General features: G+C 42.9%; 1 protein-coding gene across 2 annotated transcripts; it reads left to right on the top strand.

Annotated features, from left to right (window-relative positions):
• Nucleotides 1-61: 61 nt before the first annotated feature.
• On the top strand, nucleotides 62-26,733 carry EIF2S1 (eukaryotic translation initiation factor 2 subunit alpha). Of its 2 annotated transcripts, none has more exons than XM_002719515.5 (8): nucleotides 62-604; nucleotides 7,311-7,552; nucleotides 14,153-14,232; nucleotides 15,942-16,093; nucleotides 20,735-20,841; nucleotides 22,594-22,691; nucleotides 23,348-23,491; nucleotides 26,178-26,733. In XM_002719515.5, the coding sequence occupies exons 2-8, from the start codon at nucleotides 7,312-7,314 to the stop codon at nucleotides 26,301-26,303; spliced, it is 948 nt and encodes a 315-aa protein (XP_002719561.1). In that variant the 5' UTR covers nucleotides 62-604; nucleotide 7,311; the 3' UTR covers nucleotides 26,304-26,733. The 2 variants fall into 2 exon arrangements, with proteins under 2 accessions (XP_002719561.1, XP_069921225.1); XM_070065124.1 differs by lacking the exon at nucleotides 62-604 and adding an exon at nucleotides 2,272-3,350 and having other exon boundaries at nucleotides 4,059-7,552.
• The last annotated feature ends 363 nt before the right edge of the window (nucleotides 26,734-27,096 follow it).

A 27,096-nucleotide genomic window follows, 5' to 3' on the forward strand; every position in this document is an offset into this window, starting at 1 on the left:
TCACTTCCGCTTCCGGTTGTCAGGGCGAGGAGGGGTGGGGTGCTGGACGAGGGCAATGCCCGGATGTGGAGGCGCGCGCACCGCGGAACTACCTCTCACTTCCGGTTCGCCTCCCCACACTCCTCCTCAGCCCAACTCTCCCGCGACTGCGCAGATCGCAGCACGCGCCGGGGTAGGGGGAGCGAGAAAGGAGAGAAGAGGACACTCTGTCTCTGCTTCCGTTTTACGTCGTTGGTCACAGCGCCATCTCATGGTTGGCGAAAACTTACAGCGAGGATTCCTACTCAAGGGCAAGGAATTATGGTCCCACCTCGTCCCTGGGCCTTGAAAGTTACTTAGCAAAAATTAAAGATCCTGAGAAAACGTGCTTTTCAGGATCTCCTAGGAATCATAGTACTCGGAGGACCCACGCTCTATAGTCAGTTGTGAAGAGCGCCGCTAGTCTGTCGGCGCCTGCGCGGGACAAGGCGGCTCCGCATGCGCGGTGGAGTTGAGCGAAGCGCACGCTGAGGTTCGGCGGCTGGTGCGGCTGGATCAAGTCCGATCTCTGCGATTGGAAGGCGCGACGCGGGACCCCGGTGTGGGATTCACACGCATACTTCAGGTCGCTAACCGCGTGGCTCGGTTTCTCCAAGATCTCGCTTTGGGTTGTGTCCGCTGACATGTGTGGTCAAGAGAGGGTAGGCCCCGGGCCGAAGCCCCCACCCTTTCCCGTGCCTGCGCGGGAAGTGTGGACACCGCGGCCGCCACCCTCGGGCTGTGTCCTGGGCCGAGTGGCTTGTACAGCCTCTGCAATATGCCCAAAGTGGGGCTCCCCCGAGGTGGGGCCCTGGCCACCCTGCCTCCGCCCCCGGGACGCCCAGCTCTGCTTTTTCCGGCTCCCAGCTTGCATCTTTTTTTTTTTTTGAAATCAAACCAATCTCTTCTCTAAGGATAGGTGTTGAGAACATCTGGGCCCATAAAGTGCCTTATTAATCTGATTTTTGAGAACGTAGCCTTATTGCCTTTTCGCTCTAGTTGTGCATTTCTGTAGGATGAGTCACAACTCGAACTGAAACTAAATCTTGGGACCCAGGAGTCTCTTACTGTTACTGTCGGTTTGCAGTATCCTGCTAACGATGGATCTTTGTAGTATTCTGGTCGTACAGTTAGTCGTAACGAAAAGCTCAAGGTAGGGAAAGACTAAGCTTAAATACGAATTCACCCCAAATCCTTGTAACCCTGAAACTTAGCCTGCCTTATACAGTTTTTGTTCAGCAGGGAACACTTCTTGGAGAAGTAATACAGCGGAGACGTCTCGATTTGTTTTTTTCTCCCCTCTATTGAGTTGTTAGTTAAGGGGAAAAAAGAACTTCTAACTGACTCTCATGGGTTACTTAAATAGAGCTTCCTACCTCAGTTTGCTTCCCGTCAAGTGACAGGTACCGATTCTCAGACTGTGCAGTTGAGTGGGACTTCCGGTATCAGCTGCAGGTAAGCGTGCGGCACTCCTGTGCCTAGAACTCGCATTCAGAGAGAGCACAGCTGCTGAGTAAGTGCTGGAGCCGACAGAATCGTCACGTAGCACATCCTACCCTGCAGAGAAATGTCGACTTCCTGTGCCCCGGACGGTGCCTGCCTGTGCGCTCGTGTGAGGAGGCAGCTCTGGGGCAGACAGCTAGCATGGGGTTTAACATGCTGCCTGGGATTCCCGCGTGCTGGAGTGTGTGGATTCAAGCACTGGCCCTGTCGCATTCCAGCTTTTCTGCTCGTGGGCACCCTGGGAGGCAGCAAGTGATAGGTCAAGTACTTGGGTCCCTGCTGTCCTTGTGGGAGACCCTTGGGGCGTTTAGAGGGTAAACCAGTGGATGGGAGATCTCTGTCTGCCTGTTAAATAAGTAAGTAAACACTTAAAAAAAGTCATATGGCAAACATACAATGTGAGGTGTTTGGAGTTGGGTTAAGATATTTTGAAAGATGGATTTTTTTGCATCAGAACACCTTAACAGTGTTGTCCTCTGTCACACTGAGACTCTGAGAAGCCCTCAATGTAAGGTCAGAAGACTTACATTTAGCTCCTGCTCTAGTCTGTATTAAGCATTTGTCCTTGAGGAGGACGTTTAATATTTCTATTCTTTGATAATTGATTGCTTCACTGTGCTGCTTTCTTAGTACTCTGTATTGTAATTATTTGCTTACTAGTTTGTTTCCTACTCCATATTTACACCTTAGGTACTGGGGGGAAAATTGATTAATGCAGTAAATTACAAAATGGAAATAATACTTCTTTGCCTTTTTTTTTTTTTTTTTTTAAAGAGAGAGGGAAAGAAAGCATTCACTAATTTCACTCTCTAAATTTCCAAAATGACTTGTAGTAGGCCCAGGCAACCCAGGTCTCCCATATGGATGACAGGAACCCAATAACCAGCCATCCCCACTGCTTCCCAAGGCCTGGATCAGCCAAGTATTGAACCCAAGCATTCTGGTCTGGGACACAAGCATGTTAATTAGCATCTTTAAGGTTAGGCTAAATGCCTGTCCCTCCTTTGCCTTTTAATACCTTATGTTTGTGTAACACATTACACTTTTTAAAATGTTGTTGCATACATTTGATTGCATTGGATAGACCCATCACATCTGTGAAGTATATGGCACAAAGGAGAAACCAGAGATGAAAAGGGACACCTTCCCAGACAACCACACCTCAGAGGCAGGTGCGCAGGACTGGAACCCAAATTTAGGGCTGCTCCCAGATTTCACCATGACGCGTGATACTTGTTTGACTCAACATTGTTTTTGGAGACCAAATAAAATAAGGCAAGATGCTATGAAAATGATGAAAGGGCCAGATAAATCATGTGATTTCTCTTCAGCTAAGGAAAAAAAAGGTTTAAAAAAAAAACCTTACAAGAAAATTATCCTTTTCTTTCCATTTTTTTCTTTATTTATTTGACAGATAGAGTTAGTGAGAGAGAGACAGAGAGAAAGGTCCTCCCTCCGTTGGTTCACCCCCCAAATGGCTGCCACGGCCGGAGCTACACTGATCAGGAGCCAGGAGCCGGGTGCTTCCTCCTGGTCTCCCATGCAGGTGCAGGCACCCAAGCACTTGGGCCATCCTCCACTGCCTTCCTGGGCCACAGCAGAGAGCTGGACTGGAAGAGGAGCAGCCAGGACTAGAATCCAGCCCCCAAGAAAATTATCTTTTCATAAAAGCAGTACTTTCTTTTTTTTTTTTTTTTTTTTTTTTATACAGGCAGAGTGGACAATGAGAGAGAGAAAGGTCTTCCTTTGCCGTTGGTTCACCCTCCAAAGGCCGCCGTGGCCGGCGCGCTGCGGCCGGCGCACCACGCTGATCCGATGGCAGGAGCCAGGTGCTTATCCTGGTCTCCCATGGGGTGCAGGGCCCAAGCACTTGGGCCATCCTCCACTGCACTCCCGGGCCACAGCAGAGAGCTGGTCTGGAAGAGGAGCAACCGGGACAGAATCCAGTGCCCCGACCGGGACTAGAACCCGGTGTGCCGGCGCCGCAAGGTGGAGGATTAGCCTAGTGAGCCACGGCGCCGGCAAAAGCAGTACTTTGAAGATCTTTCAGACAATGTGCAGGTGCTTTGTGATATGTGTTCTTGTGCTTCCTGAATGCTGCATTGGCGGTGTTCCATTATTCACCCTGTATATTGCAAAAACACTCCTGCCCCTTAAAGTTATATCCCTATCTCCCTCCAGGATTTTTTTACACTGTGTGTATGTTTTTAATCATCAGATTAAGCTTTACAGGGCTAGGGTTTGGTTCGATGGTTAAGAAGCCCACTTCCCACGTCAGAGAGCCTGGGCTCGAGTCCTGCCTCCACTTCCAGCCCAGCTTCCTGCTAATGTGTATCTGGGGACCAGCACCATGGCTCACTTGGTTAATTCTCTGCCAGCGGCACCAGCATCCCATATGGGCGCCGGTTCCGGTTCTAGTCCCGGCTGCACCTCTTCCAGTCTAGCTCTCTGCTGTGACCCAGGAAGGCAGTGGAGAATGGCCCAAGTGCTTGGGCCCTGCACCCCATGGGAGACCAGGAGAAGCACCTGGCTCCTAGCTTCGGATCAGCATAGTTCCAGCCATAGAGGCCATTTGGGGGGTAAACCAACGGGAGGAAGATCTGTCTCTCTCTACCTGTCAAATAAAAAATTAATATGTATCCTGGGAGGCTGTAGGTGATGGCTCGTTAGGTCCCTGCCATTCATGTGGGAGATGCCTTCAACCTGGACTTTGCAAATGGCTGCTGTGTGCATTGGAGGAGTGAACCAGTGGATGGACAATCTCTCTCTGCATTTCAAATATATAAAAATAAATTTTAAAAAATTAAGCCTTGCTTCCACAACAGTATCACCCTCACTATTTAGAGAAACTTGGTTAAGTGAATGTGAGTAACTCCTGTTAAATTGCATAAAACTGTGCTACATATTTCTGTGATTTATTTTGATACCCAATTTGAAGCTTTTTTTAGCTCTCAAGTGTGAGTACTTCACATTTAGGTATTTGACAACAGTTGTCCACCACTGCCTCCTCCCAAAAGGCCTGTTTAATGAAACAGCCAGCTCAGCTGTTTGTTAGTGGGTAATTCTGGCCATTGACAAACTCCTTCCCTTTATTTGCTAAATCCCTGTTCTGTCAAGCTACACCAAAAATACCTCTCCACTGTTTAGTATGCTGCTTTTTATTGTTAAATAGATTGTTACTAGTAATTTCCACTAGTCTGAGACATGTTCCAGTACTGAATATATTAGCAGTGCTTTTGGCGTATGTAAGATGTTTCTAATTATAATATATCTATAATATTAAGAGAAAAATACAGTCAGATTGATAGGAACACGCTCTGGATCCAGACTTCTTGAATTCAAATCCTGACTCTTTGTTTTAAATATTTATTTAAAATGCGGAGTTGCAGAGAGAGAGCGAGAAAGAGAGTCAGAGAGATCTTCCATCTGCTGGTTTACTCGCCAGTTGTCCAAAATGGCCAGAGCTGGTCTGGTCTGAAGCCAGGAGCTAGAAGCTTCTTCTGGGTCTCCCATGCGGGTGCAAGGGCCCAGGTATGTAGGCCATCTTCAGCTGCTTTCCCAGGCGCATTAGCAGGGAGCTGGATCGAAAGTGGAGCAGTAGGGACGGCAGTGCCACAGGCGGTGGCTTTACCCGCTGTGCCACAGCGCCTGCCCCCAAATCCTGACTCTTTACTGCTTCTTATCTATATGAAAGAGACTGCTTAACCTGTGCTTCAGTTTCTTTATAAGATAGGGGGGAAGTGACACCCCAAGGAGACTGGCAGGAGCCAAATCATATGGACCCTGTAGGTGATGAAGCCATGTATATATATATACCTGTCTCTTCCCAGTAGGTGGTGCTTGTGGGTATCAGGTAGCACTGGAGCAGACACTCATGTTCAGTGAGCTAGCTGGATACCTCTAAGGTCAAGTACTAGCAGCCTTAATTACCCAATTAAGTGATTTAGAAAAAACAATTTGTTAAGTGAATTTTCACAAATTCTTTTTGGGCCTTTGGGTTCTATTACTGCCTGTCTTCTGAGCTCTCAGCAGTAAAAACGTTAACAGGAAAACATGAAAATCATCAGCCAGAGCCCAGTGTTGTGGTGCAGTGGGTTAAGCTGCTGCTGTTTGCAGCGTCAGCATCCAGTATCTGAGTACTGTTTCTAGTCCTGGCTGCTTCATTTCCAACCACCTGCCTGCTAATGTGCCTGGGAAAGCAGCAGATGATGGCTCAAGACCTGGATGAAGTTTGTGGCTCCTGACTTTGGCCTAGCCTGACCCAGCCCTGGGCCGTTAGGCCATTTGAGGAGTGAACCAGTAGACAGAAGATCTCTGTCTCTGTCATTCTGCCTTTCAGATAAATAAATCTTTTAGAAAAAGAAAATCATCAGCCATTGTTGGTCTGAGAGCTTCCTTTTTAAAATGCACTTCTACTTCAGGCTTGTAGGTCATGAAAGGTTTGGTGCTAAAAATATCTGTAGTGCCTAGAGGTTAAGAGCAACTTGAAGATAATGAAGATGTATGAACCGTTGTCAAGATTAGGTATACTTCTTCAACAAAAGAAAAAATGGGAATAGTAGTATGAGAAGAGCATATATATTCATTAAACAATGTTTCCTGATTAATAAAATGTTAGCTTTTGTTTCCTTGACTTGTGATATCTTAGAGCTTTGGCTATAATAAATGATAAGGTATATCATTTTTAGATTAATTTAGACTTAGGAAAATTAGAAAATTCTTTCTTTTATACAGTGGGTAGCATAAATAGTCTTAGATAACTTGGAAAAAATGTAACTTTGGGGATGGCACCAGCCTTCTGTATGGGTGTTGGTTCAAGTCCTGGCTGTTGCACTTCCGATCCTGCTCTCTGCTAATAGCCTGGGAAAGCAGCTGAAGATAGCCCAAGTCCTTGGGCCCCTACACCCAAGGACTTTTTGGGGAGCCCAAAAGAAGCTCTTGGCTTGGGATCAGCCTAGCTCTGGCTGTTGCGGCCATTTGGGGAGTGAAGCAGCAGATGGAAGACCTCTCTCTCCATCTCTTCCTCTCTCTGTAGCTCTGCCTCTCAAATAAATAAATCTTTAAAAACAAAAAAGAAGAGTAGCTCGAGTTTTGCTGATAGATTTATAAGAGTGCTGGTGCTTCCCGTCATTTAGTGCTCCTGAAAGTGGTGGTGTTGAAGCAGGGCTTTCCTCCTGAGTATTCCTTTAATCCTGCGTCTCAGGGTGCTTCAGTACTCGTCATTACGTTTTATGATTCATCTGAAACTGGTGCCAGAGAATTGCCCAAGCCTTTCAGAAATGTGGAGCAAAACAAATTAAAGTGGCCTTCTTGAACATCTATTTTTTCTGGTGCCATTTAAGAAATTTAAGAGATGAGAAAGGGGCCAGCACTGTCACTCAGTGGGTTAAGCTACCATCTGCAGCGCCAGCATCCCATATGGGTGCTGGTTCAAGTCCTGGCTGCTCCACTTCCCATTCAGCTCCTTGCTAATGTGCCTGAGAAAGCAGTGGAAGATGGCCCAAGTCCTTAGGTCTCTCCACACGTGTGGGAGACCTGGAGAAGCTCCTGGCTCCTGGCTTCAGCCTGACCCAGCTTTGGCCGTTGTGGCAATTTGGGGAGTGAACCAGCAAATGGAAGATGTCTCTGTTTCTCCTCTCTCTTTAATTCTGCCTTTCAAATAAATTAAACCTTTAAAAGAGAGAGAGGTAAGAATTATTTTCAGTTGCAGTATGTGGAAAATTCACGGGCATTTCTTTATTTTGATCTGAACTAAAGGCATTGATTTTATTTCTTTGTTTAAATTGCAGAATGCCAGGTCTAAGTTGTAGATTTTATCAACACAAATTTCCTGAGGTGGAAGATGTAGTGATGGTGAATGTAAGATCCATTGCTGAAATGGGGGCTTATGTCAGCTTGTTGGAATACAACAACATTGAAGGCATGATTCTTCTCAGTGAATTATCCAGGAGGCGTATTCGTTCCATAAATAAACTCATCCGAATCGGCAGGAATGAATGTGTGGTTGTCATTAGAGTGGACAAAGAAAAAGGTACGTGAAGAAAAAAATCTAAAATATAAATTCCAGACTTCTGTTTGCAAGTTGTGAAAGATAATTCTTTCTGTACCTAAACTCTTCAGCATGCAAAGTTGTTAGAGAAGGATACCGATGAGCCATCCAAATAAGACCTCACCTCTTTACGTTAGTAGTAGTTTAATTAGTACAGCCCAAGATTCATTTCTCTGGGCCAGATAACTTGAATTGTATTCCCAGGTTTTATAAGGATCTTGGTGATGCACTCACACTGACCAAACTTAGGGAAGTGACTAAGTAAACCAGAATAGCAGTTCATCCATCTGCACTGCTGGGTATGAATGCATCGGTTGTCTTTTGCTTATTTAACGCTAGATTAATAATAATTAGTAATTAGATTATTGGGTGAGCATGAAAACTGGGCAAAGGTAAAGGATTTTAGGAACATTTCATAAGCTTTCACAAAGCAGTTTGTGTGTACACACACCTTAAATCCAGTATTGCATTTCTGTCCCCTAGACAGTGTTGAGTATACAGTGGGTATTCAGTTTTTACTCAGGCGGTGCCTTTTATGTGGACCCCATGTAAATCATCACCTTTGTGAGCACTTTATTTTCTAAACACAGTGTACAGTCCCATTAACTGGGTTTTGGTTTCAACCATCTCACTATAATTTATTTGGTGTTAGTTTCAGGTAAGTAATTACCATCATGCTTGAAAGACGACATATCAGTGACCTTGACAGAACTTGTCTTTCTGAATCTCCCCAGCCTTCCAGTTTGATACTTTCTCATTTCTGCAAGTAATCATTGTACATACTGACATATTTTAATTTTTCCTGAGTATAATTATAGATATTACACTTAGAGGATATTTTATGTTCTCTAGGAAGTAGCACATTGTTGGTAATAAATATTTCAATATGACTTGCTTGTAGCTTGACAAAATTATTAAACTATTTGAATACTGAGACCGTTCTTAAACTTGGGTAAATCTTCACATTACTGCCCTAATAGGACCTAGGATAGTGTCTTGTTGTGTGTTTAATTTTTTACTGTATAAAAAGCATATACAAAAGAAGGAATCAAATATATTTTCAAGTATATTCAGAAAAAAATGGAAAGGTATACTCATATAAGTATAATGGCTACATGTAAAAATATTCCCATGGTAGCATTTGAAGAGTATTAATTAAAAACAAGAAACAGGCTGGTGTCGCAGCTCGATAGGCTAATCCTCTGCCTGTGGTGCCAGCACACCAGGTTCTAGACCCGGTCGGGGCGCCGGATTCTGTCCTGGTTGCCCCTCTTCCAGGCCAGCTCTCTGCTATGGCCAGGGAGTGCAGTGGAGGATGGCCCAAGTGCTTGGGCCCTGCACCCCATGGGAGACCAGGAGAAGCACCTGGCTCCTGCCTTTGGATCAGCGCTGTGCGCCAGCTGCAGCGGCCATTGGAGGGTGAACCAACGGCAAAGGAGGACCTTTCTGTCTGTCTCTCTCTCACTGTCCACTCTGCCTGTCAAAAAAAAAAAAAAATTAAAATTAACAAAAAAAAAAAAAAAAAAAAAGAAACAGCCAAAATGAGGACTGGCTAAATAAATCATGGCATAGCCACACAGTGCAATTTTATACAGAACAGAATCTGAATCATGTGATGTGTTTAATACCAGGGACTCAGGTCCTGTTGGATAGAAACAGCTGTAAACCCTGGGCAAATTTTAAAATGCCTACCTAAAAACAATGAGAACAAGCAAAAGCAGGCTCTGAAGTCTTGCAGGCTTGAGAACCAGAGACAAGAGCTCTTGACAACTACAGCAGGTGGAAAGTGATGGTAATGACAGGTTTTAGAGGAAAGACACACACAAAACGAGAGTCCCAAAGTCCAAATATAAGTTGTGCCCAAATCTGTGGCTGGCCTCTGAACTACTGATACATAGGTTAGACTCCAGGCAGCCCAACAGGATAAAAGGGCTAACAAATTTCAGTTTCCTCACTTGGGAGACAGAGTTCTAAGTTCAGACAGTTCACCTGCCTCCTAAAATGAAACATCCGATGTTAAGGAAAGCATAAATGAATCCAGATATTCGTGGTGTCCTGGATACAGTCCAGAATTGCTAAACATACAAAGCAGGAAAATACGAACTACACAGAAGAGAAGGCAGGCAGTAAAGACTATCCCAGAGGTGATCCAGACGTTAGAATTAACAGACAAGGCTTTGGGGCTGGCACTGTGACGCAACAAGTTAAAGCCTCCGCCTGCAGCATCACTATCCCATATGGCTCTGTGGTGAATGGATGCCAAATAGATAGGAATCTCACATATAGAACCTTGTTTAAAGCAGGCTTAATAGATTTGACAACTAAATATGAAGGCCAGGATGAGGATGATAAATAGAGCTATATAACTCTTACATTCTACATGGAGAGATACAAGTTTGATTCTAAAAAAGAAACTTTAGAGTATATTTTTATTTCCTAAAATAATCACTGATAGATAGAGGAGTAAGCAAAAGCCAAGGTTAAATTTAATTGAAGTTGTAAAAAAAATTTCAGTTAAATTAAAGTCAGGAAAGGGGAAACAAAACCAGAATGAACAGATAGAAAATATTTAAAATATAAATCTGAATCCAGTTATATCAATAATTAAACATAAGCCAAACAACAAGTCAGAGATTGTTAGATTAAAAAGCAGGACCCAGGTGGCAGGCATAGCAGTAAAGACGCTGCCTGGGATGCCCACATCCTGTGTCAGATGCCTAGGTTCACTTCCCGTCTCCACTTCCTGTTCCATATTCCTGCTGATAGTGCGCATGCTGGGAGGCAGCCAGTAGAGCTCAAGTAATTGGGCCTCTGCCAGCCACATAAGAGTCCTGCACTAGGTTGCCAACTTTTCCTTTGGGGAGATTTTCTCTTTCTCTTTCTCTCCTTCTCCTCGCCTTTGAAATAAAGTAATAAAATGATTTTTAAGTTTTTTTAAAAGACTAAGAGTCCACAGTGTTGTCTATGAGAAGTATACTTACTTGCAAATAAATGGGTAGAGGGGCCTGCACTGAGGCACAGTGGGTTAAAGCCCTGGCCTGAAGCGCCAGCATCCCATATGGTTGCCAGTTCTAGTCCCAGCTGCTCCTCTTCCAGTCCAGCTCTCTGCTGTGGCCTGGGAAAGCAATAGAAAATGGCCCAAGTGCTTGGGCCCCTGAACCCCCATGGGAGACCTGGAAGAAGCTCGTGGCTCCTGGCTTCAGATCGTTGTAGCTCCAGCCATTGCAGCCATCTGGGGAGTAAACCATTAGATAAAAGACCCCTCTCTGTAACTGTCTTTCAAATGAATAAAATAAATCTTTAAAAAAAAATAAGAAAAGAAATGCATAAAAAAATACATTCTTCACAAACAAAGTAGAGGCCAGCTAAGCAATTAGACTGGGGCTGTTACTACAGAAGCTGCAGGCATTAAAAAGGGCTAAGCAAGTATCACTGACTTTATGCCAATAATTTCAGCAAGTGAAATGGGCAAATTCCTTGAAAAATTCAACTCACTCTGATACAGCATTAAAGGAAAAATTTAAATACTGCTGTATCTTCTAGAGAAATTGAACATAAGTTTTCCATCATGAAAACAGCAGGCCCAGATGGCCTCACCAACAAATTATCTCAAACATTTAAGGCAAAAATACTAAGAATCTTATATGAAAGTATCTCAGAAAGTTCATGGGAAAATGGAATCAAAAGATGAGTTGATTTTGGTACAAAAAAAAATTGAAATCCACAGGTATAGGGATTTCAGAAACTTTGTGAAGGGGCTGGCATTGTGGCACAGTAGGTTAAGCTACTGCCAGCGCCAGCAGCATCCCATTTGAATACCAATACCAGTCCCAGTCATTCCACTTCTAATCCCACTGCCTGCTAATACCTGTGAGAAAGCAGTGGAAAGTGGGCCGAGTAGTTGGGCCTCTGCATCCTCCTGGAGCATCCAGATGGAGTTACAGGCTCCTCGCTTGGGCCTGGCCCAGCCCTGGCTGATGGGACCATTTGGGAAATGAACAGGGGATAGACATTGTGTGTGTCTGTCTCCCTCTCTTTGTAACTGCCTTACAAATAAATAAATAATCTTTTTTAAAAGTTTTTGGGAAATAAGTATGGAAAGAAATTCGTGGATTTCAAAAATATTTTACACCAGAATTTTTCTTTTAATTCCATCTTTCCACAAACTTTAGGACGTACCCTTATATGAAATTTTTAAAAGGTGAGGAGGTAGGACACTTCCCTGATAATTTCATGAGTCCATCATCATAAGCCTAGTAAGCAAATGACCCAGGCAGACACTTGGTGCAGCAGTTACATTGGTGCTTAGAACACCTGCATCCCATTCCCACTTTTGATCCAGCTTCCAGCTGTGTACATCCTGAGAGACAGAGGATGGTCCAGTAGTAGTGTCCCTGCCACCCACTTGGGAGACCCGGATTGAGTTCCAGACTCCTTGCGTTCCAGGTGCCTGGCCTAGCTCCAGCTGTTGCAGACATTGAGAAGTAAACCAGAAGGTACACAGTATCTCCCCACTCCCCTTTTCAAATATTAAAATAATGATTCTTACCCTTTAAAATAAACTAAGACATTATTTCTAAAACGAGAAAATTACCAAACCTATGATGAGCATCAGTGCCAAGATGTATGATAAAATATAAGCTTATAAAATGCAGCAATATGTAAAAAAGATGACGAAGCAGGACCAAGTGAAGTGTATGGAATGCTGATTTTGTTGAACATTCCACACTTTATGTTTACTCAGTCATCAACAAAGGTACAGAGGCAGTAGAGAATTGTCTCTCTCTCTCAAGAGTTATTTATTTATTTTGAAGGAATAGAGGGAGACACAGGGAGCTTGTATCCACTGGTTCACTCTCCAGATTGCTGCTGCTGCCTCTGCCAGCACTGGGACAGGCCAAAGCCAGGAGCTTCATCCGGGTCTCCCGTGTGGGTGACAGGGGCCAAACTCTTGGATCATCTTCCGCTGCAGTTCCCAGGCCATTAGCAGGGAGCTGGATCAGAAGTGGAGCAGCCAGGACGTGAACCGGGGTCCATATGGGATGCCTGCATCACAGGCAGTGGCTTTACCCACTACACAATGCCTGCCCTGAGGAATTGTCTTGCTGACAACTGGATGTCCATATGCAACAAAAGAACCTTGGGTTATCTCCCATTTTACAAAGTTAACTTAAAATGGATCATAGACCTAAATTTAAAAATTTAAGACTATAAATAACACTTTTAGAAGAAAATGAGTAAATCTTTATGAACTTGGGTTAAACAAAGATTTCCTAGATACAACACCAGAAAAGTGTTGAACCATAAATGGAACAATTAATAAACTGGACTTCATCAAGTATTAAAAATACTATTTTAAGAAACTTAACAGAATTTAAAAAAAAAAAAACAGAAAATTTAAAGAATTGTTTAAATATATATATATATGAATATATATTAAACCTAAACTATCCTTTAAAAAATGAGCAAGATTTGAGGAGGGGCCAATGTTGTGGCACAGCAGGCTAAAATCGCCACCTGCAGTGCCAGCAGCCCATATTGGAGCACCAGTTTGAGTCCCAGCTATCACGCTTCTGATCCAGCTCTCTGCTAGTGTGTCTGGGAGGATAGCAGAAGATGGCCCAGACCCCTGCCACCCACATGGGAGACCCAGGTGGAGTTCTGGTTTTGGCCTGGCCTAGCCCTAGCAGATGGAAGATCTCTCATTCTCTGTCCCTTCCATGCTGTCATCTACCTTTCAAATTAAGCAAAATCTTCAAAAAAAAAATTCAGACAGACACTTAAGCAAAGAAGATAAATGGCTGCCAAGTGTACACATGAAAAGATGGTGAACATCATTAGTCAACAGAATGCAAGTTAATACCACACAGTGAGATGCTGCTGCATCTCTGTTAGACTGACTTAAAACAGCTGATAGATGTGGAGCAGTTGGAGTTGTTGCTCATTGTTATGGTAATGCAAGATGGAATATCCACTTGAGGAAAGAATTTGGCAGTTAGAATTAAACATACCTACTCTACAACCCAGAGATCCCACTGTGGGCATTTAATGCAAGTGAAATGGAAATTTTTGTTTATGGTGGCTTGGAAGTTGATGGATCTTGATTGTGGTGGCTACATGAACTATATAAGTGAATTTTGTTATATGTAAATCATAAACCAGATACCATGGTGACATTTTTATTTGTAAGGCAGAGAGAGAGAGAGAGACAAAGATCCTCCATCTACTGGTCCACTCCCCAAATGACCATAAAGGCCAGGCTGAAACCAGGAGCCCAGAGCCTTTCCAGGTCTCCCCACGTCGGTGCACATACCCAAACACTTGGGCCATCTTCTACTATTTTCTCAGACTTTCCCACTGCAATGGATAGGAAGTGGAGAGGCTGGGTCTCAAGCTGGCACCCATATGGGATGCTGGCTCATAGGCAGCAGCTCAACCCGCTATACCACAAAACCAGCCCCCAAATACTATCTTCTTGTACTTCTCATACAGAATTTTGTTAGAGTGATTTTAGGTGGGGAATTGCCACTTGTTATATGGACACCTGAATAGAGATAATTTTATTTTCAAAATTTCTCATAGGATATATTGACTTGTCCAAAAGAAGAGTTTCTCCGGAGGAGGCAATCAAATGTGAAGACAAATTCACAAAATCTAAAACTGTAAGTTCATTTTGGGATCACATTAGTTCACCTGTGTGTTTAATAAATAATGAGTTGAATTGTTCCTGACAGAAAAATGAAAAGCAAAAACTGATACAGGGTGTGTGTGTGTGTGTGTGCGGTTTTGTTTGTATTGCTTTGTTTTTGTAAACTGTGCTATTTTCCGTCATATATTACCTGGAAATACAATTGAAAATTTTAAATTCTAAAAGTTCAACTCTACAGTGTTTTTTATTTCAAGAGACTACAACCTTAAAGTATTGCTTACTAAGATTTAGTATTCTTGAATGAGTTCTGGAAGGTAGTGTTTTGAAGCCATTTCAGGTCCGATTAACTGATTTCAGCTGGCTTAGTTCATTTCTCATTGGAGTGTCCTAACAGCATTCTTGATATTCAGCTCTGGTGTGGGATAAGAGGAAGGAACTACCAGCTGTTGTATGTGAAGAATGAGCAAGTTTTCAAGATGTCTGAATCCATGAAAAGGCAGCCGCCTCTTAATAGGACTTTTTTTTTCTTCCCAGTTTGTTAGGATTATTTCTTTTCCTTTTCTTACTATTTTTGCTGTAATTTCCTGCTCATCTACAATAAGTGCTAGTAAATCAAAATCAGCCCTTTTATTCATATTTCTTCTAACATATTTCTCTGTTCTTAGGTCCTATGTAAATTATCCTTTGCTCCTTGGATCCTCAGTTCTTGACGATACTGTTTCCATTTTTTTTTTATCTTTGCCCTTTTCTCATGTCTTTTGTCCTCTTCTTCCATGCATGTTCTGTCCTCAAGATAAAATGCTAAAGAAATAATATTTGAATGAAGGAAAGATTTTTAAATCTTGCTTAATCCCAGTTAGAGTAAAGGTCTGAAAGCCAGCAGAGTGTTACCCAGATCTTTCTCTTTGTTTTACAGATGTATTTGTTACTGTTACTGCAGTGTGGTTTGCACTTTTGGAAACACTATCTGTAAAATCTCTTTCTGATAGGTCCTTACCACTCAAAATGTAGTCACTGAGCCAACAGCATTGACATCACCTGACTGCTTATTAAAACTGTAGAATCCTGGGTGCCATCAAATTTGAGAAGCACTGCTCTAGGAAAACTGCGCGTTTTTTTTGTCTGCTTAGGATGCTGTTAAAATGACTTTGTTAACAGATCTTATCCGGATAAGATGGTGAAATGAAACAGTCACTGTTAGTACCTTTCCTTATTAATTTAACTAATCTGAAAACCTCCTTTTTAAATGAAATAAATAAAACTTTCTCTTCTATAAGCCCTGTATTTTTAGGAGGTTAGAAAAGGAATTTGGCTATTGGGTAAGATTGAAGGATAATTGTTAATAATACATGTTTATTTAAATTGTCTACTCCTAGTATTTGTATACAAACATATTTGACCTATACAGAGATCCCTTCAGTAAGATGAAGAGGTGCTAGTATCTCCATTTTCAAGTGAGGAAACAAATTCAGATATGTTAATTTGTCCAATGTCAAGACTTGGTCCAGGTCTTAGGACACTAAATTATGTATTACTTCTACTAAGTATACCAACTTGGGTTCATTATTATGATAGTGTGAATATCTCTCTGTGGAGAAAGAACAGAGCTCTTTTATTGTTAATGAATTACTATAGTCAAGTTATACTATCTACCAATGTAAAAATACCTAGTTTTATAGATTTCCCATCTTGGAATTGTTGAGCTCTTCATTTTGTTTCTAGGTGTATAGCATTCTTCGTCATGTTGCTGAGGTGTTAGAATACACCAAGGATGAGCAACTGGAAAGCCTGTTCCAGAGAACTGCGTGGGTCTTTGATGATAAGTACAAGAGACCTGGATACGGTGCCTACGATGCGTTTAAACATGCAGTATCGTAAGAACACCTTTCTTTATGTCATTTTCTTAGTATTTGAAAGAAAGAGTTCCCATCTGCTGGGTCACTCAGTTCCTTTGGCCTTCAGTGCACACTGCCAGCTTGTGTTTAGATGGCCCCTCACCTTGGGTCTTACCACCAGAGTGTGCTTTGCCTCTGAAGCCTTTACTTCACACATTCTATTATTTTATCACAGCCTTCTTTCCTTCCAGCTCCCACAGAGTTAGATTTCTTCTTGATTTGGCTCTGGTTCCAAACCTTTTTTCTGCCTGGGTTAGTTTGTTTTTGTTTTGTGCTCTTCCCTGGCTTATCCAGCAGAGGCACACTGTGACCTATCGTTTCAATAGCTTCCTTACAAGTATCATAAACTTTTGTCCTGTTTTTCCTTCTGTTGCATCTAGTTTTGGGCGTGCTAGGAAAGATTAGTCTTGCAGGTTGATGCTGCCACACATTCTCTGTGTTCCTGCTCCGTTCTTTCCCGTTTTTATAGTGTCTGTTTTAGAGCTTCATGCTCTTGCACTTCTCAATGCCTATTTTAACTTTATAAGGAAAATAGAATCCATTGTACCAGTATTCCTCTACTTCTTTCACTGAACAGACTTAGCCCCGTTCCACCTCTCATTTCTTCCTGAGTTCCTGTCACACGGAAATTCATATCCTTCCTGCTCTTAGACTAATCTTACCTAGCATGCCCAACTGCTGCTGAGGGATCTCTTGCATCCATTAACTGCCTCTCTTGGTTCTTAGCCTTTACCTTTATTGCTTTTGCACCAAGAGCATAAACATATTCTCAGGAGGAGAGAGCATTTGGCTTAGCGGTTAAGACACTGCTTGGACATCCACATCCCTTAATCAGAGTTCCTAAGTTTGAGTCCCGGCTCTGCCCCTGATTCTGCCTTCCTGCTGATGCACACCCTGGGAGGCAACAGTTACAGCACAAGTGGTTGGACTCCTGCCACTCACAGGAAACATAGTTTGAGTTTCCAGCTCCTGGCCTCAGCCTAGCTCCAGCCATTGTGGGCATTTGAGGAGTCGAAGCAGTGGATGGGCGCCCTTTCTCTTCTCTTTCCCTCTCAAATTAAAAAGCAAAAAATTATATTAGTTTCCTCAGTTCATACCAAAAAACAAACTTCTCAGTCTTCCCCCTGCATTGCTTTGTAGCAAGCACCTACATTCTCTTCTTTTAACAGCCAGACTTCTTCAGTTCTCTGCGCTTGCTGTCTTGGCACCTTCACCTTCCTAGATGTTCACGTTCCGTGAGCAGCCTTACCCTGCACTGATTGAATTCATGTCCAGCCTTGTGCTGCCAAGATATTGGTCCCTGTGGTGCTCAGAATAGCCAGGTGGGACCTGGGAACTAGAAGCACCAACAAGCCAACCCTCCAAGGTGCCAGATCTGTTCCTGTCTACTACCCTTGTGTAACACTCTTTTTTAATCACACTGTGGGAAAAGTGGGAGTAATGATAATAGTTAACATTGGAGATTAAGTAATTTGTTCAGGTCATACTACTAACAAATTGTGGAGCCAGTGTTTTAAGCCCATTCTGAATCCATCCACAGTCTGTGCTACTTACCATTAAGCACTGCTTAATGTGTCTGTCCTGCACTCGGTCAGTGCATTTCTTAGCTTCGCTTGCGGTCATCTGGCCCCAGTTTACATTGCAAGCTTCTGTCTCCTGCTCCCCCTTGGTTGCCAGTACGCTGTGGCTTGTGTTATTCCCTTTACTGTAACACTCTTTTCTTGCTTTACCTCTCTGTCACAACTGTCCAAGTTTATTTAACAAATGCTAACTCTTTGCTGCATGCTCTTCAATATTTTTCTTTCAGTTAAATTTTTTTTAAGGCAGAGAGACCTTCTGTCTAGTGGCTCACTCCCCAGATGCTTTCAGCTGAGAAAGGGCTGGGCTTAAGCCAGAAATTTGGAACTCAGTCTGGGTCTCCCATGTGAGTGGTAGTGACCTAAGTACTGGAACCACTGCCTGCTGCCCCCCAGGGTACACATTAGCAGGCAGCTGGAAGAAGCAGGTGATGGCTTATATAGTTTGGTCCCTCCCACCCACATAGGACACCTAGGCTATTTCTTCCACCTGGTTCTATCCCAGTCAGTGCAGGCATTTGGAGAATGAATCAGTGAATGGGAGCACCCTGTCTCTGCCTTTCAAATTAAAAGAAGAAAAAGAAAAATTGCATTTTGCCTCTCAGTAAACTACCAAAAAGAAAATCACCTTCAGGGTCTGTTTATAAGGTAAACATAAACAAACTTCATGTTTAAACTTGTGTCCTATCCCTAAGTTCATTACGTGTGTGTGTGTATGTATGTATACACACACATATATACATACACACATGTAATGAACTATCTTAGGGATAGGACACAAGTTTAAACATGTTTAAACATACACACACATATATACATACACACACACACACACACTGTTCCAGACTCCAAAAAAATCTGAAATCCAAAATGCCTCTGGTCCCAAGCATTTCAGATAAGAGATCCACATCCCAGTTTGGAAAGCCTGGGTAAAGGGCCAGCTCCACTTCCAATTCCACCTTCCTTCTACTGTGCATCCTGAGTGCCAGTAGGTTCACTTGGATTCCTGCATCACTCAAGGAGGGAGACCTGGATTGAGTTGCTTGCCCTCGACTTCAGCATGACTCATCTCTACGTGTTGCAGGCATTCAGGGGGTGAACCGGTGTTGGAGAGAGATCTTTTTCTCTGCCTTTCTTTCAAATACATGAATAGATTTTTAAATAAGCTGATTTGGGGGCAAATGTTGTGGTGCAGCAGGTTGCCTTAGATCAAGTCCTGCTTTTGCTTCCCATCCAGCTTCTGCTAATGTACCTGGGAGGCATCAGATGTGGCTCAAGTACTTGGGTGCCTGTCAGCCACATGAGAGACCTGGATGGAATTCTAGGCTCCTGGCTTTAGCCTGGCCCAGCCCTGGCTGTTGAATGCACTGGGAAGTGAACCAGCAGGTGGAAGATTGATATCTCCCTCTCTGTGTCACTCTGTCTTTCAAGTAAGAGAGTTATGGCCAGAGATAGGGAGAGACAGAGAGATCTTCAGTCCACTGGTTCACTCCCCAAATGGCCACAACAGCTAGAGCTGGGCCTTTCTGAAGCCAAGAGCCAAGTGCCATCCTTTGTTTTCCCAGGCCATAGCAGAGAGCTGAATCTGACGAGGAGCAGTTGAGAAGGGAACCAGCGCCCATATGGGATGCCGGCCTTGCAGATGGAGGCTTATCCTACTGCACCTCAGTGTCAGCCCTTGTATTTTTACTTATAATGCTGTTGTGGAGCAAAATTTCTCCAAATTGCTATCAATATAGCAACTTTATATTAATTTCTGTGTTGTTTTTCATTGTGAGAATTATGTTTTCTCTCTCTTCCCCTTTGAGAGATATTGAGGTATTTTTCCCTTACATCCTGTTTTTCAAACAATGCTGTGTTGAATATTCTGTTCATGTCTCCATGTGTATGTGTTTGAGAGTTTCTAAAATAAATACTTAGGAGTGGAATCCGATCATTGGGTTGATTGTATTGTCTTTAAGCTGACATGATTTTGCCAAAGTATACTTCAAAATTATGCAATTTATATTCTCTAGCAATTGGATAGGTAATCCATTTCCCCCATTCTTGCCAACATTTTATGTATAAATGTATAGGGTTTTGTGCTTTGGGGTTTGTTGTTTTCATTTTACTATCTGATTGACATACAGCAGGCATTTTGTGATTTTGTGCACTCCTAATTATTTTGTGCACTCCTAATAACTTTTCATATTAATGGAAATATTATTCATATTAATTGTATTTCTTCTGTGGAGCATCTCGTTTGCCCATTTTCTGTTCATTTGCCTTCCTTTCTCTTGTTGCTTTGTGGACACATCTGTTGGCTTATCTTATTACTTTGGAAAGTTTCCTTCACCTAAATTTTGTTGCCGTTCATTCTTTACCAGACCCATGGTCTCTAGCCCTGATGCTTGCCCATGCCGTTCCTTTCTTAATATAACTTTCTTACAGTGATTCTGCCTGTGCTTGTGAAAGCACCACTCTTTTAGTCATTCACGTGGTCAACATTTAGTGACTGAGACTCTGACCCCTGTCGGTGGCAGCTGGGAGGAGAGCCAGATAAAGTTCTGCACAAAATCCTTCCTAACTGCACTAACTAGAAGTAACACTTTCCTCTCCTGGTTGGTTTCTATAAGTTTTTCCTTGTTTTCATTCTTTTGAAGCTAGATTACAAAGTCCTTGAAGCAAAGGCTGCTAATTATATAGAAAACCTTAATTATAGTGGGATGTCAGATGTGTTGGGAGACATTAGGTTTCTTGTTTTAGTCAGATCTCTGTAATTTTTTTCTACTGGTAATTGATTGTGTTCTGTTTGTCATCCCCTGCTAAGTGCTTTACTTGCCTTATCTTATTTAGTATTCACCACGGTCTTGTGAAATTTTCATCTCAATTTTACCATTTGAAAAGGCCCAGTTACACAGTTATTAAAATCCAAAACTAATATTTCTGACCCCAAAGCCCATGCGTTTCGGTGTGTGCATTATTTCATGATATAGTATGTTTTGTTTTACACTTACTGGTACTATAACCTTGACCCTTTGTTTTATTTTGTCTTTTAAATCAGAGATCCATCTATTTTGGATAGTTTAGATTTGAATGAAGATGAACGGGAAGTACTCATTAATAATATTAATAGGCGTTTGACCCCACAGGCTGTGAAAATTCGAGCAGGTAAATGATTTTTTATAAATACTTGTATGTACCAGAAAAACCGTTAAATATTTGCTTTTACGGCCGGCGCCGCGGCTCACTAGGCTAATCCTCCGCCTAGCGGCGCCGGCACACCGGGTTCTAGTCCCGGTCGGGGCGCCGGATTCTGTCCCGGTTGCCCCTCTTCCAGGCCAGCCCTCTGCTGTGGCCAGGGAGTGCAGTGGAGGATGGCCCAGGTGCTTGGGCCCTGCACCCCATGGGAGACCAGGAAAAGCACCTGGCTCCTGGCTCCTGCCATTGGATCAGCGCGGTGCGCCGGCCGCAGCGCGCCGGCCGCGGCCGCCATTGGAGGGTGAACCAACGGCAAAGGAAGACCTTTCTCTCTGTCTCTCTCTCTCACTGTCCACTCTGCCTGTCAAAAAAAAAAAAAAAAAAATTTGCTTTTACAAAGATTGGTCAAACTAACCTTTTTCCATCCAGAATATCATGGATACCCTTCCATGAGAAAGAACATAGGGATCTTATTCTTTTTCATGGCTGGGAGAGCGGATGAGCTTTAACAAACCAGTCCCCTTTTGATGAGTGTTTAAGTGGTGTTAGTTCTTTTTTCCACAATGACGAACAAAAGAAATGCACTGGCGCAGGTGGGGCCGGCACTGTGGCGCAGTAGGTTAATCCTCCGCCTGCGGCGCCGGCATCCCATATGGGCGCCAGTTCTAGTCCCAGCTGGTCCTCTTCCAATCCAGCTCTCTGCCATGGCCTGGGAAAGCAGTAGAAGATGGCCCAAGTCCTTGAGCCTCTGCACCCATATGCGAGACCGGGAAGAAGCATCTGGCTCCTGGCTTAGGATCGGCACAACTCCAACCATTGTGGCCATTTGGGGAGTGAACCAGTGGAAGGAAGACCTTTCTCTCTCTTTCTCCCTCTCACTGTCTGTGACTCTACCTCTCAAATAAATAAATAAAATCTTAAAGAAGAAAGAAAGAAATGTACTGGGAGCCAGCGCTATGGTGTAACGGGTAAAGCCACTGCCTGCAGTGCTAGCATCCCATATGGGCGCCAGTTCAAGTCCCAGCTGGTCCTCTTCCAGCCCAGTTCTCTGCTATGACCTGAGAAAGCAGTGGGAGATGGCCTATGTGTTTGGGTCCCTGTACCCATGTGGGAGACCTGGAAGCAGCGCCTGGCTCCTGGCTTTGGATTAGCACAGCTCTGGCCATTGAGGCCATCTGAGGAGTGAACCAGCAAATGGAAGACCCCTCTCTGTCTCTCTCTTTGTAACTCTGCCTTTCAAATAAATAAATCTTTTTTAATAATTAACACATTTATACAACAGTTTTCAAGACCAATTCCCAAAAGTAGAATCAGTGAGTCAGAGGGGCTGTAGTTTGTAGACACACCGCAGTGGTTATTTCACTCGGCCTTCACACCCTCCTAATCTCCATTTATAAACAAGAAACTAATTTCAGAGAGGTCGGAATCGGTACTTCAACCCAGTCGTAACCAAAATTTAAAGTGTTTATTAAATATATTTATCATTTGTAATTTTGTTATTAGGTGACTTGATGTGGATTAAAAGTTACTATTTCACTGTATATTTAGATATTTTTCATTGTAAAAATTAATAACTGGGATTGATTGCTAATTAAAAGGTGATAAAAGCCTTTATAATTATTTGAATGCTAGTGTATCTACCTCATCTCTTGATATCTTTTAAATCTTTAAGTAATCCTTCCTGGGTTTTTTGTGTTAGCTTTTGAATTTTTGTAATTTTAGATATTGAAGTGGCGTGTTATGGTTATGAAGGCATTGATGCTGTGAAAGAAGCCCTGAGAGCAGGTTTGAATTGTTCTACGGAAACCATGCCCATCAAAGTGAGTCCTCAGTTTTCTCTCTCCCTGATGAAATGTTGAAACCAAATGAGATCCTTATTTGGATTTTTTTTCTGTGATCGTGTTTCATAACAAAAGTGATTTGTCCTTGAAATTGAACCGTGATTCTTGGTGCTATTTCTAGGGAATGTGTAGGCTTTTTGTGATTACTGCTGTCACAGTAGATGGGGAATCCTCTTGCTAACTTCAGTAAAGAGATGTAATGCCCACATGCTCTTAGTACCTTGAAAAGGCTAGCCTTCTCTCTCAACTGCACACAAACAACCTCTGTGAAGTTTGTTCTGACTCTAGCAATAAGCTGGATGGCTGTTATTCACAATCTTTTAGAATTCCTTCTGTGGGCTTAGCTTAGAGCCAAAGTGTCCATTATGCTGGAAATGACTAGTTTAGCCACCAGTGCCAGCCAGAAGCTATAATTAATTCTTCATAGTCTGTATTGCAATGCTCTGTTTATGCTACTGGACTAGGTTACTTTATTAATTATTACTACATTGACAAATGGTCCCAAATTGCACATCTACAGGATTGGGAGTTTTGAGGTGATTTGTTAATGCCACAAATTAATAACACAATTTTTAGACATCCTAATTGTTATGTTTTGTAGGTAAACTCATAATTGAATTTTATTTCTCTTTTAGATTAATCTAATAGCTCCTCCTCGATACGTGATGACTACCACAACCCTAGAGAGAACAGAAGGTCTCTCTGTCCTCAATCAAGCTATGGCTGTTATCAAAGAGAAGATCGAGGAAAAGAGGGGAGTGTTTAATGTTCAAATGGAGGTGAGCTCAAGACCTTCATTTTTACTTTGTTCCTAAAGTCTTTATAGAATTTAAATCATGGCAAATAATGTGCTCTGTAAAATACCTAATCACTGCCCTTTAAAACATCAAATACAAGAGCACTTCAAAAAGTTCATGGAAAATGGAATGTTAAGTATGAGTTTAGGGGCTGGCAAATAGTGCTGCAGCAAGCTAAGCCACTGCTTACGACGCCAGCATCCCAAAGGGGTGAGGAACCTTTTTTCTGTGAATGTCCATCTGGGTATTTATAGTTTCATTCGTGGGCTATACAGAATTATCAAGTTAAAAATTAACCTGCTGTAGATTTATTGAATCTCGAGTCACACCTGCAGTTGCTTTGGCAGGGCCAGGCCAGATGATTTCAGGGGCTTTATACAATTCACATGGACCAGATATTGCCCATTCTTGCTACATTGCAATGCTCATTCCAGTTCCAGCAGCTGGCTTCCAATCCAGCTCCCTACTAATGTGCCTGGGAAGACACTGAAGATGGCGGAAGTGCTTGGGCACCTGCCATCCATGTGGGAGATCAGAATGGAGTTCTTGGCTCCTGGCATTGGCCTAGTCCAGACCTAGCTATTCCAGCCATTTCAGGAGTGAACCAGTGGATGAAAAATCATTGATTTCTACCCACACCCCCCCAAAATCATACTGCCTTTCAAATACTTTTTTTTTCTTTTTTTTTAATTTGGAAGGGTTAGAGGGAGAGACACAGAGAGAGGGATTGTCCATCCACTGGTTCACTCCCCAAATGTCTGCAGTGACCAGGGCTGGGGCACCAAGCCAGGAGCTTCATCTGGGTCTCCCAGGTGGGAAGCAGGGGACCAAATACTTGGGCCATCTTCTGCTACTTTTAAAACAGGCCATCACATCAGCAGGGAGTTGGATCGGAAGTGGAGCAGCCAGGAACCATATGGGATGTCAGTATTGAAGGTGGCATGGCTTTTACCACTGTGCTACAAATGCTGGCCCCATAAATAAAGCTTTTTTATTTAAAAAAAAATAAATAAATAAGTAGGGGACCAACATTGTGGCATGGCCATTAAAAGCCACCACCTGCAATGCCAGTATTCCATATGAATGCTGGTTCAAGTCCTGGCTGCTTCACTTCCAATCCAGCACCCTGATGATAGCCTGGGAAAAATAGCAGAAGATGGCCCAAGTACTTGGGCTCCTGCCACCCCCGTGTAAGACCAGGATGAAGCTCCTGGCTTCAGTCTGGCCCAACCGTGGCCACTGCAGCCAAATGGGGAGGGAACCAACAGGTGGAAGGTCTCTTCTCTCTCTCTCTCTCTCTCTTTTTTTTTTTTTTTTTAAGATTTATATTTATTTGAAAGTCAGAGTAACAGAGAGAGAGAGAGGTCTTCCATCCAATGGTTGACTCCCCAATTGGCCACAATGGCCAGAGCTGCTCCGATCCGAAGCCAGGATTCAGGTTCTTCTTCCGGGCCTCCCACACAGATGTAGGGGCCCAAGGACTTGGGTCATCTTCCACTGCTTTCCCAAGCACATTAACAGAGGGCTGGATCAGAAAAGGAGCAGCCGGCACCCATGCAGAATGCCAGCACTGCAGGTGACAGCTGTACCCACTATGGCGCAATGCCAGTCCCCTATCCTTTTTTAAAAATTATTTGAAAGATACATACAGAGCAAACTACTGTCCTCTGGTTCACTTCCCAAATGCCCACAATGGTCAACACCAGAGTCAGGAGCTGGAAGTGCAATTCAGGTCTCCCCTGTTATTGGCAGGAACTTAAGTCCCTGGAGTGAGCAGTCAAATCCAGACACCCTGGGGCTGCCACTGTGGCATAGTGGGTTAAACTACCATCTGCAGTGTCTGTATCCCATATGCGGCTGCTCCACTTCTGATCTAGCTCCCTAGTAATGTGCCTGGGAAAGCAATAGAAGATGGCCCAAGTCCTTGGGCCCCTGCATCCATGTAGGAGACCCAGAAGAAGCTCCAGGCTCCTGGCTTTGGATTGGTGCAGCTCTGGCCATTGCAGATGGAAGACCTCTCTCTCTGCCTCTCCTTCTCTCTCTGTGTGTAACTCTGACTTTCAAATAAATAAGTAAATCTTTAAAAAAAATCATTAATTCCATAAAATCCATGAACTTGTTGAAGTGCCTCCATACGTTTAGGATTACAATCTGCTGAGCATAAATTAATTGATGACTTGGGGCCCCTTTAGGGGTTTTCAATAGGTAATTAAAAACTGTCAGTTCTAGAATATCAAATTTTGCAATGGTTATTCAGGCCTGTTGCCCCCAATGGTGTTAAGGCTTTCTCCCCACAGGGAGAAATGTTTTACTGTCAGAATTGAAATGTGGTATGCTTAAAGTTTGATTTCAAGATTAGAAGCAAGAGTAGTCTCCTATCTTCCCCTCCTCTCTTCAAGAATGAAGCCTAATTTCTCTGTGTCTCTACATACATGTGTGTATGTATAATGAAACCTTTAGAAGAGTATTTTGAGGCCAGATGATGCATTTTTTTACTGGACATCTGATGTGTCTGCCTCAAATAATAATGCATCAACTTTTTTTGAGTGAATAAAGTTGTTAGAGAATTGTTTACAAGTTAAAATTAAGACACTAGGCAGTAGTAGTACTGAAATTGAATTTGTACACTATTTAACTACTTCACTTTGAACTTACGCCTGTTTCACAGCCCAAAGTGGTCACAGATACAGATGAGACTGAACTTGCAAGGCAGCTGGAGAGGCTCGAGAGAGAAAATGCGGAAGTGGATGGAGATGACGATGCAGAAGAAATGGAAGCGAAAGCTGAAGATTAACTCTGGGAAGTAGTCCAGTTTAAGGAACACAAAGCAGCCCTTCCTGGTGGCAAACCCTAGACTTGAAAGTTTTCCAGTATTGAAAACTTCAAAGCTGAATTTTTTTATTTCCAAGTATTTAAATTTTCCAACAGACCAGAACATATGAAATGCCCTCCTATTTGTCTGCTGTTTTCACACAGTACCTCCAACAGATTGAGCGTTTTTTAAGGGAGCGGCCTAATTTCACTAGAGACAAACCTTTAAGCTAAGAACAGTCCTAAAATTGGGCTTGTGATTTCCATTTCTGATGTCTCCAAATCGGCACCCCTTTGTAATTCAGTGCCTCCATGTGATTTGCCAGGGGCACCGAGAGTAAATGATGATAATCCCAACCTTTCTATATAAAATGTATTCAAGCAAACATGAAATAAATCTCTGGGATATTTAACTATAGGTTTCTTCCTTCGTGTCACCAGTTGAGAGCATTCTGAATGCTAGAACCCTCATTCTGTTACCTTCATTTTAGTCTAGATAGAGAAATATAGGACAGGTGAACAGTGGATCTATTTAACAGCTCCTATCAAAAGGAGAGTTTATGGAAAACTGCAGTGAAAGTTGATCCTTAGGGGGAAAGAGACTTAATAACAAGCACTTAAAGAATTACACTAGGTGTGTGCCTTTTGCCTACTTGAAGCTGATGACAACCTGTGGTGTGAGAGAAAATTGGTTCCTTGGTGTACTAAGCTCCTTGCCTTGCATTTGTAATTTGGGGCAGTAGAATTTGTTCTGCCTTTAAAAAAAAATGCTGCTG

The sequence above is a fragment of the Oryctolagus cuniculus genome, chromosome 20 (assembly GCF_964237555.1).
Source record: "Oryctolagus cuniculus chromosome 20, mOryCun1.1, whole genome shotgun sequence".
Taxonomy (NCBI): Eukaryota; Metazoa; Chordata; class Mammalia; order Lagomorpha; family Leporidae; genus Oryctolagus; species Oryctolagus cuniculus.